This window comes from Hypanus sabinus, chromosome 29, assembly GCF_030144855.1.
Source record: "Hypanus sabinus isolate sHypSab1 chromosome 29, sHypSab1.hap1, whole genome shotgun sequence".
Classification (NCBI taxonomy): domain Eukaryota; kingdom Metazoa; phylum Chordata; class Chondrichthyes; order Myliobatiformes; family Dasyatidae; genus Hypanus; species Hypanus sabinus.
Window position 1 is genome coordinate 14,249,824 of NC_082734.1, and position 20,415 is coordinate 14,270,238.

Here is a 20,415-nt window from a genome sequence, read left to right on the forward strand (position 1 = left end):
GCCACGGCCCAGTGGAGGATTTATACATTTGCAGGGAAGCTGATCGAAATATAATGCATTCCAGTACAATTGGTACCTGAAGAATAGTCTGTACTTGGAGGAGGTATTGGGATAGACTAGCAGCATTTTGGAACTGTTAGCACTCAAGAGGAGTAAACTGATGGATTAGGAAGCACTTGAGGTGAACTTTTGTGGCATGAACTCATGCAAGTAATTTGATTATAACTGTGAAACATAAGCTAATTGGAAAAGCTCGATTAAAGAAGTTTTACTCTTTTAAGCACATAATAAATAAAATCTTGAATAATTTTCCCCACTGCCATCCAGTTTTATTATACAAACAAATCTTAATTTGATTTTTTTTTAAGTGCAGATGTTAGAAATTTGAACTTAAAAACAAAATGCTGGAAATGCTTAGTCCAGACTGATTCTATGGAAAGAGAAACAGTTTGTTTCAGGTCCAACACCCTTCATCAGTACACTTGATTTTAAATCGTACTTGGTGAGGTATTCTGATACATTTTTGGTGATTCTGTCAACTAGCTTTTGACTAAGTTCAAGTGCACAGCTGGAATGAAAAGTGCCTAAGAAAAGTAATTTCAGAGTGTGGGTTTATTGTCATATGCACGAATATTGTATGCACAGCTGCGATTTTAAAAATTGCAGCATTGTCACTTAGCATCAAATGAGCAGCATTTATGAAAAACATACATTTTGTTCAATTTTTTCTTTAAATTTATGGAGAAATATAAATTATAATTGGTATTTTATACTAATACTTTAATTCTCTTTCATCTCCACCTGCACACATCATGTATTCTTTGTTCAGCTGCTGAGATTATTGAAGAGATTGAGAAATTTGATCGTCTACAAGCCTTATGCTTGGAAGGAAATACAATTGGTGTGGAAGCTGCTGAGGCCATTGCAAAAAGTCTTGTTAATAAAAAGGAATTGCAGGTATGGATATTATATTTATGGCTTCACTATATTTTCCTAGTATCCAGTACCAAAGGTGAATACAATAATCAAATCTCTGCTGCTTTTAAACCACACTGTAACCATATGTGAACACAGTGTTTGGTCATGTTACACTGATTAGAGGCCAGACAAAATCCTCATTTGCTTCCGAGAATTAACACAAACACTGAGTTCCAGCTGTTTGGATAATAAATGCAAATACCGATGTAATTCTGAGTATAAAAAAGTAATAGCACTGAACTATCCCTTTCCAAATATTGCTTGGTTATGGAACCATTCATTTTATGGTTTACATGGAAAATGACACATGGACAATCAGTAAAATGGGCAATGATGTTCATATTCCATGTGCATTATTTCATCTGCTATCAATAACCTATCAGTTTATTTCTTTTTTTGCATTTTTCATGAAACTGTTCATGATGATTGCCTCAATTATACTCTGGTAGAAAGTTTTGCATTATAATAGCCACTGGTTTCTCCTGAATTCCCCTTTGGGTTTTATAAATGGCAATGTTATTTATAAACGCTAATCCTGTTTTTAACCTCAGTTTGCAACAATCATTCATCTCTGCAGGTCTATTTTCTAACAAAAAAGCCCAAGTCCTTCATTATTTTCTGACAGATGTAATGCTGAGACACTTTGTGTCATTCTAATAGGTGCTTCTATTTTATATTGGGACCAAAATTCTTAATGAAACTCCAAGCCTGGTCTAATCAAGATTCTTCTCAAGTTTTCCTATTTCTTGGTTTCTTTTGTAGAATTTGCCCAACTTGTGAAATTTTTTAACTTTATAGTTGTGTAACTATGCCCAGAACTTTGCATTCCTTCATTTTAACACTTACTTTCAGAATACTATTTCTCCTGTATTATGTTTAAGGTTAAAAATAAATTTATTATCAAAGTTCATATACGTCACTATGAAAAACCCTGAGATTCATTTTCTTGCAAGCATGCTCAATAAATCCAATAACCATAATAGAGTGACTGAAACACCATACCCAACAGGATGGATAACCAGTGAAAGAGACAACAAACTGTGTAATACAAAAGAGAATCAATAAATATCAAGAGCATGAGATGAAGAGTCCTTGAAATTCAGTTCATGGGTTGTGGGAGCAGTTTAGTGATGGGGTGAGTGAAGTTATCCCTCTGGTTCAAGAGCCTCTGATGGATGAGGGGTAATCTGCTCATCTGCTAATCTGAGGGGTAATCTGCTCATGTGAGTCTGTACCTTTATCTTGATGGTGGCCGTGAGAAGAAAGCATGTCCTGTGTGGTTGAGGTCCCTGATAATGGATGCTGCTTTCTTGCAATAATACTCCGAGTAAATTGTCTCAATGGTGGGGAGGGCTTTACCAATGATTGACTTGAGCCATATCTACTGCCTTTTGTCGGCTCTTCCATTCAAAGGCATTGGTGCTTCCATAGCAGACTGTGATGCAGTGAGTCAATATGCTCTCCACCACCCATCTACAGAAGTTTGTCAAAGCTTTAGACGTCATGCCGAATCTTTGCAAACTTCTAAGGAAGTAGAGGCACTGCTGTGCCTTCTGTGTAATTGCACTTGCGTGCTCAGCCCAGGACAGTCCTCTGATGTGATAACACTGAGGAATTTAAAGTTGCTGGCCCTCTCCACCTCTGATCCCCTGATGAAGACTGGCTCATGGACCTCTGGTTTCCTCCACCTGAAGTCAATAATCAGTTCCTTGGTTTTGCTGACATTAAGTAAGAGGTTGGTGTTGTGGCATCAATCAGCCAGATTTTTCTTTCTCTCTCCTATATGCTGATTCATCATTACCTTTGATTTGGGTAATGACAGTAGTGTCATCAGCAAACTTAAGTATGGCATTGGAGCTGTGCTTAGCCACATAGTCATAAGTGTAAAACAAGTCGAATGGGGGTTAAGCTCACAGCCTTGTGGTTCACCTGTACTGATGGAGATTGTGGAGGAGATGTTTTTGCCAAAGCAAACTGATGATCTGCAAGTAAAAAAAATCAAGCATCCATTTGCACAAGGAGGTATTGAGGCCAAGGGTTTTGAAGCCTGATAACTATGTATGATAGCAGTTGGTTAATGGTAGTATCACAAGTTTGATTCCACTTAATGGAATGGACACAAGGAAAGATCAGTACTAGCTTTATGTGAGGGCAATCAAGTAAGTTCTGCTTCCCATAACTGTACAAGTCCTTCCCTTTTGGATGCTTGTCCGACTCCTTTTTGAATGCTCTATTTGAATTAAAACCACCTGCACTTTTACTCCAGACCTGACTATCTGTTTATAAAATATATAATCCTTTCACAATTCTTTCTTATCAGAGACCTTAATTCAATATCCTTACTAAATCAAATAATGAAATGACCCACCTTATTCCAAGTTGAACAACTTGTGTTTGTAATATACAAAAAAAATGCTGATGCTGGTAATCTGAAGTTGAAACAGCAAATATTACCTGACTTGGGTGCTTACTGAATTTTCTGCTTTAATTCAGTACTATTTTACCCATGTTAAACTGGAGAAATGTTACATCGCATTGGGTGTGCTGTGCAGGCTTCTTATAAGATTACTCATCTATTGCAATGCAAAAGAATACATTTGCATACTGGTTACCAAATCTGTGATTATAACTATTAGAAAAGGTATTCTCTATGAAAAATGAGGGGCAATTTAATTGAATTATTTAAATTGTAGAGGGGTTAGACAGAGTGTCTTGGGTAGAGTGTTCCGACTTGCAAAGGAATCTAAAATTAAGTATTGTAATTGAGTTACCAGTTAATCCAATAAAAGGTTCACGAATGATTAGCATGTGGTTTGTATGTATATGAATCTGTATCCATGTTAGAATTCACTTAAATGAAGTAGAGTAGGAGCCTTGTGTGGAGTATAATCCTGCTATAGATCAGTAAGGCTGCAGGGAGCTAAATTATAATCTTTTTATTAATTTGGAACCTTATAAAAATAGATTATTAATCATTTAAATTAATTAAATAATAATAAGTATTCATTGTCCAAAGCTGTTGTTTGTTTGAAGGTAGCAGGTTTTTTTTTCAGCTTTCAATGTTAGTTTCATCCCAAGCACATATAAACTACATCTGTTGCAAAATTAATTTAAAATTTTGTTATATTGTATATTTGGAGAAGAATAAACATTGCAATTGCAAGTTTATAGCACATACCCAGTCACAAGTTGTTTTCTTCCAGCCTAAATGGAAAGGGAAAAAAACAGCTTCCCCAGTTGTGGAATTTTGAGATTTTATAGAACTTGCCATTCTTCATTATTGGAAAAGACAATCTAATGTTGTGTACCATGAATATTAGGGGCATACTGATGCACCATCAATAACTCTGAGACGTCGGTTAAGGTAGGCTTTTATTGGCTGGAAGAAAGAACAAGCAGCAATTGACCATCACACTACATCCTGGAGACTGAGGCCGGGGCTGTGTCTCCAATCGTCTTTATACCGGGGTCTGTGGGAGGAGCGACAGGAGCAGTCAGTGGGTGGAGCGGGGGGGGGGGGGGGGGGTGTCCAGACAGGTATATGTAGTTCACCACACATACCCACATTTGAACACTCAACAAATCTTGTTCTTCCTGCTCATTGATTAAGCAATGCCTCATTTTAAGTGGTTGTACTGTTGTTTTCAGAGCACTCCATTGTCTTGCCTGCACATCCTAAATCTCCAGGCCCTTAACCATGAATTCTAGATTATATCTGAACTCAACACTCTGCTTTTTGGTCTTCACTCTATTCCTTTTCATGTTATTAACTTACTTTATAAACCTTAACAACTGCCCCAATAACTGGAGTTTTTGTCTTCTGCTCTGGTACTGTTTGTCTTGTGGCTGAGTATCATTTTGTTTCTGTCAACAGCTTTGGAATGTTCTGCTGTATTAAACACTCTGTTTTTATTCCTTAATCTTCCTTGGCAATATCTCTAAATCTGAGTTCCAGAAAGAACGTCACGTACATTTTGTGAATGTTAAACAAGCTCTGTTACTAGAATACACTTTCTTTGAGTAAGCTATTGGTATAAACTGCACTTGAAAATTATATTTTCTAAAGATTCTATTGTTGTACTGTTGGTGCGGTGGCTATCACATATTGTTCTAGAACAAAACAGTAAGTCTTGTCATAATTAGAATGAATTTTATTTTGATAATCTCTTCCTTGTACCATTACCAAATATATTATATGGTCCTTCATCTCCAGGAACTGTTTTATTTGAAAATTCCTGTCGTATTTAGTGGGCTACTATAACATTTTATAATTTATTGGTTACAAATTGATTAGTCTATGTTCTAAAGCGGAAGAGAGGTGGTTTTATCAACAGCTATCATCAATTTAAAATAGTTAACTTTGTCCACTTTAAATATCTCTATGCTATTGTCAAATTCAGCCAAGAATTTGGTGAGTCGAAAACATTCCATGAAGTTTTGCACTTTGGTAAAATATTTTGCTACTAAAAATCTTTATATAATACTTCTATCTTCAGAAGAACTATAATGATTTAAAATATGGTTCACTGCCACCACCTCAAGACCTATCCAGCAACGGTCCTGTTTTCATAAGTGCAATTTAGTACAGTTATGTTTGATGTCACAGCTGGAAAAGTTCTTTATAGTAAACGGGTTAAATTTAGTTTCGGTAAATACAAATAAAATACAATTTCTTAAAATGTTTAATTGCATTTTCTATCCTCTTCCCTCAGAAATGCTACTGGAGTGATATGTTCACAGGACGACTTAGGTCTGAGATTCCACTTGCTCTGGTAAGATTAATTTCTGTAGGTGGTTCATAGTATATGCAGCTAAAGGTGTACATCTGCACACTTTTTAAAGCAGGGTTTACTCGATGGTTTTAGGGATGAAGAACCTGTCGCCAAAGTTCCTCTCCAAGGCTTAACCAACAGATCCTGTGGTCGTTTGTGACTTGATTAAAACAATGCACTCCCATCAGAAATGGATCTCTGATCCACTGTAGATTCCTTAAGTATATTGCCAACACTTGCTCATCTCAAATCAAATCAAGTTTAATTATCATTCAAACTATACGAAGATAAAGCTGAACGACATTCTTCTGGGCCAAGGTGCAAAACATTCAAAATAGCAAACAAACATTAAAAAATAGCAAGTAACAGATCTGAGTTTAATCTCAGGCTTTGTGAGAAATCCTTACAGAGTTCTTGATGCCCTGCTGTTAAGTTTGTGAGCTGACTTCAAAACTAAGCCATTAAAGAAAGATTAGCACCATGAAGAAAGAACAAATACCAATTGAAGCAGCCATACTTTTTAACTTATGGTAGCACTTCAAGTTCATTTTTAATATGACCTTTCAAGCTAGTGATTTGCAGCATTTCATATTGATGAGAAGACTGCCATAACAAGCCTTTTTCCATAATGAGTTTCATGGACGGTCACCCAGAATGTCTGAGTCACAGAGCTCCTGAATTGAGCATCAGCTTGCTTTATTTCATTCGGCTCTAATTCATTTTAATCAGATTAAAGCATGTCCTGTTGAGGAAAAATATTTTGATGAATATACATGAAGTTTTTAACCTAAAAACTGTTATTTTCTTCTAATTCTGTAAAGAAATCCCTTGGTAAAGCACTGATGAATGCAGGAGCCCAGCTGACACAGCTCGATCTAAGTGACAATGCATTTGGACCTGATGGAGTCAAGAGCATTGAAACCTTGCTGAAGAGCAATGTGTGTTACACTTTACAGGAGCTACGACTGAATAACTGTGGCATGGGAATCGGTGGTGGCCAGGTATTTTTACTAAATATTCATGTTGTTTAACTGAAGCAGTTCTTAATGTTCAAATGCAGATGGTGTCGGCAGAGCTTAAATAACAAACATAACCAAATTCTAAAGCTGCTTTAAAGCCCCAAATTTGCCCTCCAACAGAAATCACTGCCCACTTGCTTTGTCCCTAATGCATAATTATATACCTTAAATTGATACAGTAGCTCTCTCTGTACAATGTCATACAGACATAAAAGACCTCAAACGTTAAACTGGGTGAACACAATAGGCTCTGTTATATATGACCTTTTTGGTTGATCTGTGAGCTTTTTGATAGTATTAAACAAAAACTCTGGAGAGCTTTTTATGAAACTTTTGAAATGAAAATCTATACTAGTATGAAATGCAGAGATTCAAATTTTTTCCTGGAAAAGTTGGAGAATGTAAGGTGCAATCTTGTGCATTCAACCTGCTTCTGCCCACGGCTAACAGTACTGAGTCATTAAATGTTGACTTTTGCTGTTTCTGCTTGTGTCCCTGTCTTCAACTGGAGAGTGGAAGATATAAATTAAAGTCCCTGCTTGTGCAAGGCAGTTTATCTTCCGAGTAGAAATGTGACCCCATCAGTACAGTAATTACCAGGAATAGAAAGCTGTCACTTAGACATGGTTAGATTAAGTAGAGATAGCTCTTGAATTTATAAAGACACTTTCTGGCTGATAAAACTTTGAGATTGGATAATGAGAGGAATGTAACTTCACACATTTCAAAAGAAGTTTGAAGAAGGCATGTGATAGAATCATCAACATTAAACACCTTGGGATAAAAGGGCTTTAGCAATGTAGACCATAAGACATAGGAGCAGAAGTAGGTCATTCACCCATCAAGTCTGTTCCACCATTCAATCATGAGCTGATCCAGTTCTTCCAGTCATTTGCACTCCCCCACCTTCTCCCCGTACCCTTTGATGCCCTGGCTAATCAAGAACCTATCTATCTCTGCCTTAAATACACCCAATGACTTGGCCTCTGAAGCTGCTCATGGCAACAAAATTCCACAGATTCCTCTAAGTAAAGTACTTCAATCCTGTAGTTGTACCCACTTGTCCAAGATTCCCCTACCATGGGAAATAGCTTTGCCGTATATAATCTGTTCAGGCCTTTTAACATTTGGAATGTTTCTGAGTTTCTACCCCACCCCCCCACCCCCAAACTCCGGGGAATACAGTCCAAGAGCTGCCAGGCATTCCTCATACAGTAACCCTTCGTTCCTGGAATCATTCTCATGAATCTTCTCTGAACCTTCTCCAATGTCAGTATATTCTTTCTAAAATAAGGAACCCAAATCTGCACACAATACTCCCAAGTGTGGTCTCACAAGTGCTTTATAGAGCCTTAACATCACAACCCTGTTCTTGTATTCTATACCTCTAGAAATGAATGCCAACATTGCATTTACTTTCTTCATCACCGACTCAACCTGGAGGTTAACCTTTAGGGTATCCTGCACAAGGACTCCCAAATGCATCTCTGCATTTTGAATTCTCTCCCCATCTAAATAATAGTCTGCCCATTTATTTCTTTCACCAAAGTGCATGGCCATACACTTTCCAACATTGTAGTTCATTTGCCACTTCTTTGTCCATTTCCCAAAACTCTCCAAGTCTCTCTGCAGGCTCTCTGTTTTCTCAACACTACCCTAGACAAAGGGTAAATACAAAACACAAAGTACACTGCAGATGCTGTGGTCAAAGCAACATGTACAAACAAGCTGGAGGAACTCAGCAGCTCGGGCAGCATCTGTGGAAACAGCAGTCAACGTTTTGGGCTGAGACCCTTCGTCAGGACTGAAAAGGAATCCTTCCTGGACGTGAGGAAGGAGAAGAAATGGCGGTTGGAGGCATGAATCCGGCAGAGAATGAAGTGTAGGAGAGGTCCATGGCAGACAGTGGAGACTTTTTCCGACTCTTCGATCATGAGTTCAGTGAGACCCTCTCTCACTGCTCACCCTCTGCCTCTCTGACTCTTTGATCATGTGCTGACCCAGACACGTCTCGTTTTTGGGAACGTCTCCGCTGCCATCTCGTACCGCAGGGATTCCAGTTCCGGTTCCAGACCTCTCAGTTTGGGCCCAGCGAGGATGCCAGGTACCACTGTTTTATTGACCGTTGCTCCCTCCACTACTCTTGCCGGATTCTCTGAGCCACACTCACCGCCATGTGGAGATACCTACGGGCCCTATCCCTCTCTCTGCCACCACTGTGGGCCTCGCTCTCCACCATCTGCCATGGACCTCTCCTACACTTCATTCTCCACCGGATTCACACCTCCAACCGCCGTTTCTTCTCCTTCCTCACGTCCAAGAAAGGGGTCTCAGCCCGAAACGTTGACTGCTCGTTTCCACGGATGCTGCCTGACCTGCTGAGTTCCTCCAGCTTGTTTGTACGTGTTGGGTAAATACAAGGAGCTTGCAAGTAGTATTGAGCAGTTTTTACAGACTGGTCTAAGTATATAGTGAAATTTGCAGGATATTAGGGAGAGGGTTGGAGAATGGGACAAGTGGACCACTCATACATATAATTAGTTTGGAAGTGGATGGAGGAGAGAACGGTCTCTTTCTGTGTGGTTGCCACTCTATTTAATCGGATAGAGGAAGCCTATTTAAAACAGAATGAGACAGATGCACAATTCCAGCAACATCTGTAGATTCTCCCTGTGGATCACATAGGTTTCCTCCCATAGCACAAAGGTGTACTGGTTAGTATGTTAATTGGTCATTGTAATTTGTCCTGTGATTAGGGTAGTGTTAAGTAGGTGGGTGGGGCAGTTCATTTGATCAGAAGGACCTATTCCATGCTGTATCTCTGAATACATAACTAAATCCACTCAGTCATTTTTATTTGTTACATCTGTACATCTCGCTAATGCAAATACTTAATCAGCCAATCATGTGGCACAACTCAATGCATAAAAGACATGGTCAAGAGGTTCGGTTGTTGTTCGGACCAAACATCAGATTGGGGAGGAAATGTGATCTAAGTGACCTTGACCGTGGAATGAATGTTGGTGCTAGACAAAGTGATTTGAGTATCTCAGAAACTGCTATCTCATGGGATTTTCACACACCACAGCCTCTAGAGTTTACAGAGAATGGGGCAAGAAACAAAAAAGCATATGGTGAACGGCAGTTTTGTTAATGAGAAAGGTCAGAGGAAAATGGCAAGACTAGTTGAAGCTATCAGGAAAGTGGGAGTAACTCAAATAACCGCCTATTTCAACAGTGGTGTACAAAGAGCATTTTTAAACGCACAACACATCATACCTTGAAGTGGATAGGCTACAGCAGCGAAGACCATGAACATACATTCACTCTCAATAATTTCTCCTTTGGCTCCTCCCACCTCCTCCAAACCAAGGGTGTAGTCATGGGCACCCAAGTGGGTCCCAGCTATGCCTGCCTTTGTGTTGGCGTTGTGGAACAGTCCATGTTCCAAGCCTATACAGGTATCCACCCCCCACTTTTCCTTCTCTACATTGACAACTGCATTGGTGTTACCTCCTGCATGCATGCTGAGCTCGTTGACTTCATTAACTTTTCCTCCAACTTTCACCCTGCCCTCAAATTTACCTGGTCCATTTCCGACACCTCCCTCCCCTTTCTTGATCTTTCTGTCTCCATCTCTAGAGATGGCTTACCTACTATAAGTCTACGGACTCTCACAGCTACCTGGACTATTCCTCTTTCCACCCTGTCTCCTGCAAAAATGCCATCCCCTTCTCACAATTCCTCCATCTCTGCTGCATCTGCTCTCAGGATGAGGCTTTTCATTCCATGATGAAGGAGATGTCTTTCTTTTTTAAAGAAAGGGCCTTCCCTTCCTCCACCATCAATTCTGCTCTCAAACGCACCTCTCCCATTTCATGCAGGTCTGCTTTCATCTCATCCTCCTGCCACCCCACTTGGGATAGGGTTCCCCTTGTCCTCACCTACCACCACACCAGCATATAATTCCAACATATAATTTTCCGTAACTTCTGCCACCGCCAACGGGATCCCACTACCAATCACACCTTTACCTCCTCCCCTCTTTCTGCTTTCCACAGGGATTGCTCCCTACGTGACTCCCTTGTCCATTTGTCCCCCCATCCCTTCCCACCGATCTCCCTCCTGGCACTTATCCTTGTAAGCAGAACAAGTGCTACATCTGTCCTTACACTTCCTCCCTCACCACCATTCAGGGCCCCAGACAGTCCTTCCAGGTGAGGCGACACTTCCCCTGTGAGTCGGCTGGTGTGAGAAACTGCGTTCAGTGCTCCCGGTGCGGCCTTCTATGTATTGGTGAGACCCGACACAGACTGGGAGACTGTTTCACTGAATACCTACGCTCTGTCTGCCAGAGAAAGCAGGATCTTCCAGTGGCCACACATTTTAATTCCACGTCCCATTCCCATTCTGATATGTCTATCCATGGCCTCCTCCACTGTCAAGATGAAGCCACACTCAGGTTGGAGGAACAACACCTTATATTCCGGCTGGGTAGCCTCCAAGCTGATGGTATGAACATTGATTTCTCTAACTATTGTTAATGCCCCTCCTCCCCTTCTTAACCCATCCCTTATTTATTTATTTCCCCCCTTTTTTTCTCTCTCTGCCCCTCTCACAATCACTCCTTGCCTGTTCTCTATCGCCCTCTGGTGCTCCCCTCCCCCTTTCTTTCTCCCTAAGTCTCCCATCTCATGATCCTTTCCCTTCTCCAGCTGTGTATCCCTTTTTCCAATCACCTTTCCAGCTCTTAGCTTCACCCCTCCCCCTTATGTCTTCTCTTATCATTTCGGATTCTTCCCCCCCCCCCCCTTCAGATCTCTTACTATCTCTCACAGGAGGCCAAATTGCCTTCTGTGTTGAAGCTTTTTCATGATTCCATTGTAATATATTTTGATATTGGCACTTCGTTTTCTGTTTTTGCAGATACTTGCAGCAGCACTGAATGAATGTCACAGACGGTCAAGTGAATTGGGAAAGCCTATGGCACTGAAAGTTTTCATTGCAGGGCGAAATCGTTTAGAGAATGAAGGTGCAATTGCATTGGCTGGTGCTTTCAAGGTACAGAAATCTAATATATGGTTTTATATACAACGACAGTGCTAAGGAGCATTGCAATACACTTTCAGTCCCATGTATGTTTTTACAATCCTTCATCTAGTGCAAATTAGAAGTATAGATCACTTTGAAATAATAATTAATTGAAATCCTTTGGGAAACATGGTAGAAAAAATGTGGTTCCTATGGAGCTGTGGAGGATATGATGACCATAATCTTAAGTATCACTGATGAAAGAAATAATTATGAAGTATCACTATTGTATACCTGCACTGCTTTAATCAACTTGTTTAACTCTAATTTCAAACCTGATTTGCCTTTAAATTCCCTATATTCTTTAATGGAACTTTCCTTAACTCTCATTAAAATCATTTTCATCAGTTTGTGCTTATTTTGAACCTTTCTTTGTTTAAGAACATTCTTGATATCCACAGTCTTACAGTTTTATAGTGGCGTTTGCATAACCAGTAATATTTAAAGGTTTGTGGCATTAGTGTTTTTGAACTCTGTCCTTGCTTCCCTCAGTAATTTAAGATGCTCCCTCCTTTTTGACTTTGAAAACTGAAATTTTTTATATACATAAAAAAAGATTTCCAGATGTAACACAATGCTCTTATTGTAACCTTCTCTTAGCACCTAGACAATGGCCTTTTATTCAGATGTATTAAAGTCAGATATAAATCAAGGTTTTAGAACTGTTTACATATTCCTATGTTACACTGATTAAAGCTGAACAATGACAAAAAGTTTAAAAGTGTACTTAATGATTTTCTATTTTTCTGTCTTGGTCATCAAATATTGCAAGCTGCTCCCATTAATTATGTAAGAATTGTTCCTGATTCGGTTCCATTTTGGAGATGCTTTTGTGTTCAATGTCCACAAAATGCTTTTCAAGTTGCATAGTTCCATTGTACCAGTAAATTGCTGACTGATGCTGAAATATTGAAAGAGGGGTATTTTTAGGTCAGAACAGTGCTTTGTGGAGCAGTTTTATATGGGAGGGTAAGGGTGATGCAGAAGTACTGTGTATAGGACATGCTTGTGTGAACTAGCAGACATAAAAAATAGGTTGTTGATGGATGAGAGTGAAAGAAAATGAAGAAAAATGCAAATAAAATATTTTGTTTAGTCCATAGGAACCCTGGAGGAGGTACACATGACACAGAATGGAATAAACCATCAAGGCATTAGAGCTTTAGCGGAGGCCTTCACTAAAAACCAGAACCTGAGGGTTATAAACCTTAATGATAACACCTTCACAGAGAAAGGAGCTATTGCCATGGCAGAGGTAAGAGGCTGAGGCCAGAGCTGTTTTCCTTCATTTTTTTGCACTTTGTTAGAAGCAATTGTCTGCCAATACTTGCAGCCATTTCACGTCAAATCTTAATTATACTTCTAGTTGTAATTGGTGCTTAAATACTTTTTTTTTCTTAAATAATTTTAGGCTTTGAAGACTCTCCAAAACATTGAAGTACTAAATTTTGGAGATTGTCTGGTACGATCAAAGGGAGCAGTAGCCATTGCTGAAGCTGTAAAAATTGGCTTAACGCAACTCAAGGTTTGTATTTTAAAACTGAATCTTTTGCATATTTTTCTTCTTTTCAACCTATCCAAACTGCTTCATTAAGATTTTTATTACCTTTCAACAAAAAGTTCTGAAATTCCCTTCAAACCTAATTGTATAGCTCTGCTTTTTTTTAAAAAGTACTTAAAGTCCTTCTCTTGTACGAAATGTTTGTGTGTGCCTGTTCTTCAGTGAACCCATCCTTCAAAGCTGTGGAAAAAGTTATTAGGTTAAAATTGTAATGTGCATTCAAGTTGTTAAACATTGCTGACAAAAATGATGCATTAGTTCAATGGAAAAGAGTATTGGATTAGTAATTCTTGTAAAAGCTATGAATTATTCTATTCTTCCTGAAATGCCTTTAGAAAGTTTATGGTACTTAGAACATTAGTTAAGCTGAAATCTTGTATAGTATTTATTTCTTGAATTAAATTAATTATAGTTATATTTATAATACTGGGATAGTGCAGACTTTTCTTGGAGATCTTGCAATAATTTGCCAATCTTGAGTTGTAATGTTGTTTGAAGTGGGATGAATGTTGTAAATCCCTCTCACTTAACATTAATGACACTAATAGTAGACTGGCCAGAAAGGGTTTGCTAAGTTGTTGAATTATGTTCTTCAGCCAGGAATTGGGCAAATAGCAAGAGAGACAATAACAAAATATTTTGAAGTAATTTGAATTGTCTTGGTAGGAAAGAGGAGAATAACTTGTGCCTCGGTCAGATAGTTATGGGTTGAAGTCTCCCGAAAGTCTTGGAGCTGAAGTTTTCCTGGGTAGTAATTTTGGACATTAGATATCAAAGGTGTTTTCAAGATGGTACAGGCAAGTTAGAGAAACTCTTCCTGCTGTATCTGGAGGTGTAATGCTAAAGTAGGGCAATTCGTTGAGAAAGGGATTCAGTAAACTCTTCTACATGTACAGGATTGTAGAAATTTGGAATTCTTCAAATGTTGAATATATTATTAATTTTCATTCTGAGATTAATAGTTTTGTTTCAAAGGCAGGCATTGGTTGTGTAGGCAAAAGCAATATATGAAAACACAAAGGACTGCACAAGCTGGGATGTGGAGCAACACACAAAATGTTGGAGGAACTCAATTGATCAGAGCGCATCTATGAAGAGAAAGGGCCTGTTGATGTTTGTGTGGAGAGCCTCCATCTAAACATGATATAGGGTCTCAACTTGAAATATTGACTGTCCATTTCACTCCATAAATGTTACTGAAAAGTAGATGTCTGGATTGGGTAGCAATGGGCATGAAACCAAAGCACGAAGTATTTTCCTGCATTACTTTGTGTTCAATGTCTTCACTTAACAGGAATGTATTAGCTAAGCAGCAACCACAACTTAGAGTGCATTTAAAGTATTGAAGCATCTTAAGGGGTCTTACAGGCATGTTGTAAAACAAAATTTGCTGCCAATATGAGAAATATTAGGACAGATCAACAAAAGCTTGGTCAAAGCAATAACTCTTGCATTGTTAAAGCAAAAGCACAAGTAGAGTGGAGGACGTATTTGGGAAGGACTTCCAAAGTACTGTCATGCCTACTAGTGATGGTTGACTAATTCTGGGAATGGTGAGGAGGGAAAATTGTAAGATTGGTGGATGCAATGCCTTGAAATCAGTACTTAGGTTTTTTTTTAAATTGGGGATCAGTTGTAGGTTGATGTGTACAGAAATGATGAATAAACAGTGGTAAAACAATATAGGATGTTGGCATGTAGGCAGAAAAGTATCTGAATACCCAAAAGACTTCAATACAATACCAGGGTATTCTGTAGTCACTTAATAGGATGCTAGATGGAGATCTAAATGTCAGGTGATACACAAAAGATGTAGGATTCTCTGCCACTATTAAATGGCAGTTTGACAAAAATACTTGGAGAAAATACAATTTATTCAAATTAGGGAGATTTTACAATTAAATTTGATCCTGCCCACCCACTTTTGCTTTCACTACATCATATTGGGAAGCAGGAACTTCCTTTCATCTTTCCAAAGTTGTGGGGAATTGATGCTAATAATAGTTTTTTGTAAATTGGTTTATTATTGTCTCATGTACTGGAGTACAGTGTAATCCATGCAGATCATTTCATTACAACAGTGTGCTGAGGCAGTATAAGGGAAAGCAATATCAAGATGCAGAATAGTGTTATTGTTACAGAGAGAGTGCATTGCAGGTAGACAATAAGGTGCAAGGTCCTAACGAGGTATATTGTGAAATCAGGAGCCACTTTATCATACGAGGAGATAGTTTGCTAACAGCAGTATGGAAGCTGTCCTTGAACCTGGTGGACCTGTCAGATTTTTGTGTCTTCTGCTCAATAGGATGGGGGAAAAGAGAGAATTGGGTGGAATCTTTGATGGTCTTGTTTCTGTGACATGCTAAGCTATATCCACAACTCTGCAGCGCTTTTTTTGCTATCTCAAGCAAAATTGTTGTCCTACCAAACCATGATAAATATAGGATGCTAGTATATAGTATATATAGTATAGTATATCAAATATAGTATATCAATTTAAAAATTGGGGGTCAAAGGGGAAGTGTCAAATTTCCATAACTATCTTAAGACGTAGAGATACTGGTCCTCTTTCTTGGCCATGACATCTACTTGGTTGATTCAGGACAAGGCTGTTGGTGGTATTCACTCCTAAGGACTTCAAGCTCTCAACCTTCTCGACCACAGCACTTCAGTGAGATCAGCTTAAAAGTTCTTTTGCAGATTTGAGAACTGAATCTGGATACTTCCAACTTGTTCCCATTGTGTTTTTTGATCAGTTGGAAACATTTTTGATGTCATTTTTATCATAATGAGGGCAACTTCCATTGCTTTGCTCTCTTCTCTGCTTTGCTAAATTTGGAGATTTGAAAAACTTATGTATTTGCTCAAAACATACATTATAACAGGCCTGTGCTATTTATACTGCACATGTAGTCATGTAGAGCTTCCCACCTTTCTTCAATCTGTAAAATTTATTTTTCTTTCACCCTCTTTTTCATTGTTTAACCATATGTATCTGTAGGAATTGAACCTTTCATTTGGTGAGATCGGGAAGAATGCTGCAATCACAGTGGCCGAGGTCATGGAACATAAATCCCTACTGGAAAAACTCGATCTAAATGGTATGTATGTGTTATAATTTTACCTTTGAATCCTGCATTTTTTCTAGGCCAGAATGAAGAAAATGGGTTGTTTCCCCTTCGACTTCAGATTTAGTCTGTTTGGAACCACTTGTCTTTCGCATCACATTCTCCTGGATGTGATGGAAGTTGTTTTCCTCTCTGTCAACTGTGAAGTAATTCCTAATCCAGGTATTTCTCAGTGCCAGCAAGCCCAATAGCAGCTTCTATCAGTTACCCATGAGTGAGGCTAAGTAGGTACACTGGGAATAAAGATAATGAAGGAATTAGAAGAATTTGGCTTATCTGTTTGAATGCTTAAAAACTTTTTGTTTTAATGAAAAATATTTTGCCTATCTAGGAAACTGGCTTGGAGAGGAAGGCTGTGAACAGTTGAAGGAACTTATGGACAGCTTTAAGAAACAAGATTTGCTGAGCTCTCTCAGGTAAGTTCATAACCAACTTCATAGATTCAAAAACAATGTTTAATTGCTTTCCTTTCAATATCACCATCTTGAAAACAAATAGTATCCAGGAATTATGCAGTGTATTAGCATCACAGCTGTAAAGCATAATTTGCCGCCAAATGTATTGATTATTTTTGAGCTTCTGATGCAGTTCTGTTGAGCACCTACTACTGATATTTGGCAGGCACCCTACATTTAATCTTGTACCAATTCCATCTGGACATGCATTTTGTTCTTAAATGATCATTGAAAGGCATAAGAATTACATAGGAAATCTAACAAAAAATTAGGCTTGTATTCAGTGTTGGGGTTTTAAAAATCAACAAATCTCAATGGAAAATGTGTATTCGGACTTGAATAGATATCCTGTGCCTAATGTTTTTAAGCCGCATTCAGGAAAAAAAATCAGTAGCCTTGCTTTTGATTGCGAAGGAAAATTATTAACATTAATTCTCATTTGATTAGGTTGAGAGAACTTGTTCACGATAAGCCTATAACTTTTAATTAAATTTGGAAGGAAATCATAATCTATTATTGCTAAAATGATTGAGGCTGAATAAATAAGAAATTGTTGGAGAGTCAGCATTCATTTAAGAGAATATTAGTTGAGCCATTTAAACAGATAGAGAGATACAGTACATCATTACATCTTTTTTTTGTAAAGAAGTTCTGATCTAATTCCATTGGTTATGATCCATTGGCTTGATTTTCTTTTCAGATTTACCAGCAATTGTTTTTTTTGAGGGGGGGTGGTTGGCAGAGGTATAGGAATGACCAAACCCATTTTTATTAAGTTTTCCTTACATTGATATAAAACTGTGCTTATTAGATTCAGCAATGTACTTTAAAAACATTGATACTGAGCAGCAACAAAGGACCAATTGCATCTATTGATGGATACTTGATAGAGGAGTATACATTTCCAAGTAATTTACTGACAAATAATAGATTGGGCACCAGATATGGGGAAGAAATCCCTTTCCACCTTTCAGTCTGTGTCACATCTGATCTTTTTTAGTTTCTGTCTGTGAAAACGTATCATTAAAGCAGAGAAACATGGCAATCGGGAAAGGATACAGCATTGTGGCATGGCTTAGGGAGCTGCTTTCTTACACCTCTAGTGACACGATTTAATCTGCTGTCTAAATGGAATTTACAAATTTTCTCTACAACCATATGTAAGTTTCCTTCACATCTCAAAAACATAAAAGGTTGGTAGGTTGATTGAACACTAAAATTGCCTTTGGTATAGGTGGTGGTAGCTTCTAAAGCTGATGAGAAATTGGAGAGAGTAAAATGGGGTTGGTATAAGATTCATATAATAGGGTGGACTGAAGCACTTAGTTCTATATTTCATTTGTCCCTTCAAGCCTCCTACCTTTCATATGATTGTGGCTAAACCAAATTCAGTATTCTGTTTCTGCTTCTCCCCATATCTCTTGATCTTTGGGCATTACTATTATATATTTAATTTGTGTTAAATAATTTGGCCTCCATCCTTTTCTGGTAGAGGAGAAATTTCTTCTCATCTTAGTTCTGAGGCTGCAACCATTGATTCTGAACTTCTTGCCATTGGGAACTTCTTTTCTGTGTCATTAAAGCCCCTCCTCCTAAATAGTAGTGAACATAAGCCCAATTGTCCTAATCTTCCCCCCACATTGCTTTCTTGGGACAGGTGAAAAGCACATTTTGTACTGAGTTAAGTTACCATTCTTTTGCTTTTTCATTTAAGTGACGATGAAGGTGACGGGGAAGACGACGAGGAGGAGGAAGGTTCAAGAAATATTGATGAAGAGGAGGAAGATCTAAGAAATATTGATGAAGAGGAGGAAGATCTAAGAAATATTGATGAAGAGGAGGAAGATCTAAGAAATAGTGATGAAGAGGAGGAAGGACTAAGAAATGATGAAGAGGAGAAAGATAATGAAGAAGAAGAGAAGGTGCAAGTGAAAGAATCACCAGATACAAACCAAGTGATCGAACCATCTGTGGTAAGTTTTTGAGAAACCAAGGAGTTTACATAATTTCACACCACTATGGGCCATAGGATTGGGGGTGAGGGAGGATGTTTTGATATTTCAAGTCAAGAACCTGTCTGCATCAGGATTGAGACTGAAAAGAGGATAGCTGCTGTAAGGAGGTGGGGAGGAGTTTAAATGGGTTGCATAGCGATAGATGACTCAGGGATGAGGGATGATGTGCAGAAAGAGCCGGGGGTGCGGTGTTGGGAGTTGAATAATAGAAGCCAGCTCCATCCCTCCTCCCCATTCTAATTTTAACATTGAGATTGCAGTGAAGAAATGCCTAGAGCTATACTTTTATACAATCAAAAGTGAATAGAAGACCAAATAATTCATAGTAAAATGATTATTTAGATTGTTGGGAATGTATTTGTAATGCCTTTCATTTTTTCAGGTCCAGGGCCCTCAAACCCTTTCATTCCCAGGATCATTATCATAAACCTCCTCTAGACCCTTTCCAAGGCCAATACATCCTTTTATAGCTTTGTATATTTTGGTGTGTAAAGGAAAAGCAGACATTCACCAAGATCTACAAATTAATAAACAAAAGACTTGTCACCAATGCATCTCTCTGATTCTTAATTAATTTGTTTTTTTTTTGTTTTGTTTTAGTTGTTATCTCTGAAAACTCTTTCCACTTTAGTTCTAAGTAGCAGTCCCATTCTGATATACATTATACAGTTGGCCCTCCTTATCCGCGGATTCCGCATGCGCGGATTCAACCAACTGCGGATCAGGAAAACCTGGAAGTTCTCTCTCCAGCACTCATTGTTAGAGCAAGTACAGAACTATTTTTTCTTGTCATTATTCCCTAAACAATACAGTATAACAACTACTTACATAGCATTTACATTGTATTAGGTACTATAAGTACTCTAGAAATGTCTTAAAAGTACAGGCAGTCCCTGGGTTATGAATGAGTGCCATTCCTGAGTCCGTCTTTAAGGCGGATTTGAGGTTGGAACAGGTACATCCGGTATTATTTAGTGTCAGTTAGTCAAATGTTTTTCTTAGTATATAGTACATATTTTACCTTTCTATGCATATAAAACACTTAAGAAACACATATTTCAATAATTAAACCACTGCGTTGCTTAGTGATAATTGTACCTTTCAACGGGGCAGGGCCTTTCACATGCTCCATTAAAATTGTTCCGATTGTTGACCGAGTGTAGCCTAATGCTTTTCCAATGACCGATGGTGTTTCACCTCTTTCCAGTCGCTTTATTACTTTCACCTTATTTTCAATCGTGATCATGATTATTTTCATGAACAGAAACACCACGGATTCAGACCTACGCCGGGTCCTAATGTCCACACACTAAATGTGTTAAATAAAGTCCAGGTCCTAAAGACCACCGCACTGATTCCACGTTTTTTGGTATCCGTGGGGGGCCTTGGAACCAAT

General features: G+C 38.5%; 1 protein-coding gene across 4 annotated transcripts in view; it reads left to right on the forward strand.

Annotated features, from left to right (window-relative positions):
- rangap1b (Ran GTPase activating protein 1b) overlaps positions 1-20,415 on the forward strand; it is a 45,161-nt gene that overhangs the window by 13,536 nt on the left and 11,210 nt on the right. For 3 of the 4 annotated variants that reach the window (XM_059953730.1, XM_059953729.1, XM_059953731.1), the window contains exons 3-11: positions 830-957; positions 5,691-5,750; positions 6,572-6,751; positions 11,696-11,830; positions 12,957-13,115; positions 13,272-13,385; positions 16,423-16,522; positions 16,881-16,965; positions 18,719-18,977. In XM_059953730.1, the coding sequence (XP_059809713.1) occupies positions 830-957; positions 5,691-5,750; positions 6,572-6,751; positions 11,696-11,830; positions 12,957-13,115; positions 13,272-13,385; positions 16,423-16,522; positions 16,881-16,965; positions 18,719-18,977 (1,220 nt within the window). The remainder of the gene's footprint in view (positions 1-829; positions 958-5,690; positions 5,751-6,571; positions 6,752-11,695; positions 11,831-12,956; positions 13,116-13,271; positions 13,386-16,422; positions 16,523-16,880; positions 16,966-18,718; positions 18,978-20,415) is intronic. The other variant, XM_059953732.1, reaches the window with a different exon arrangement.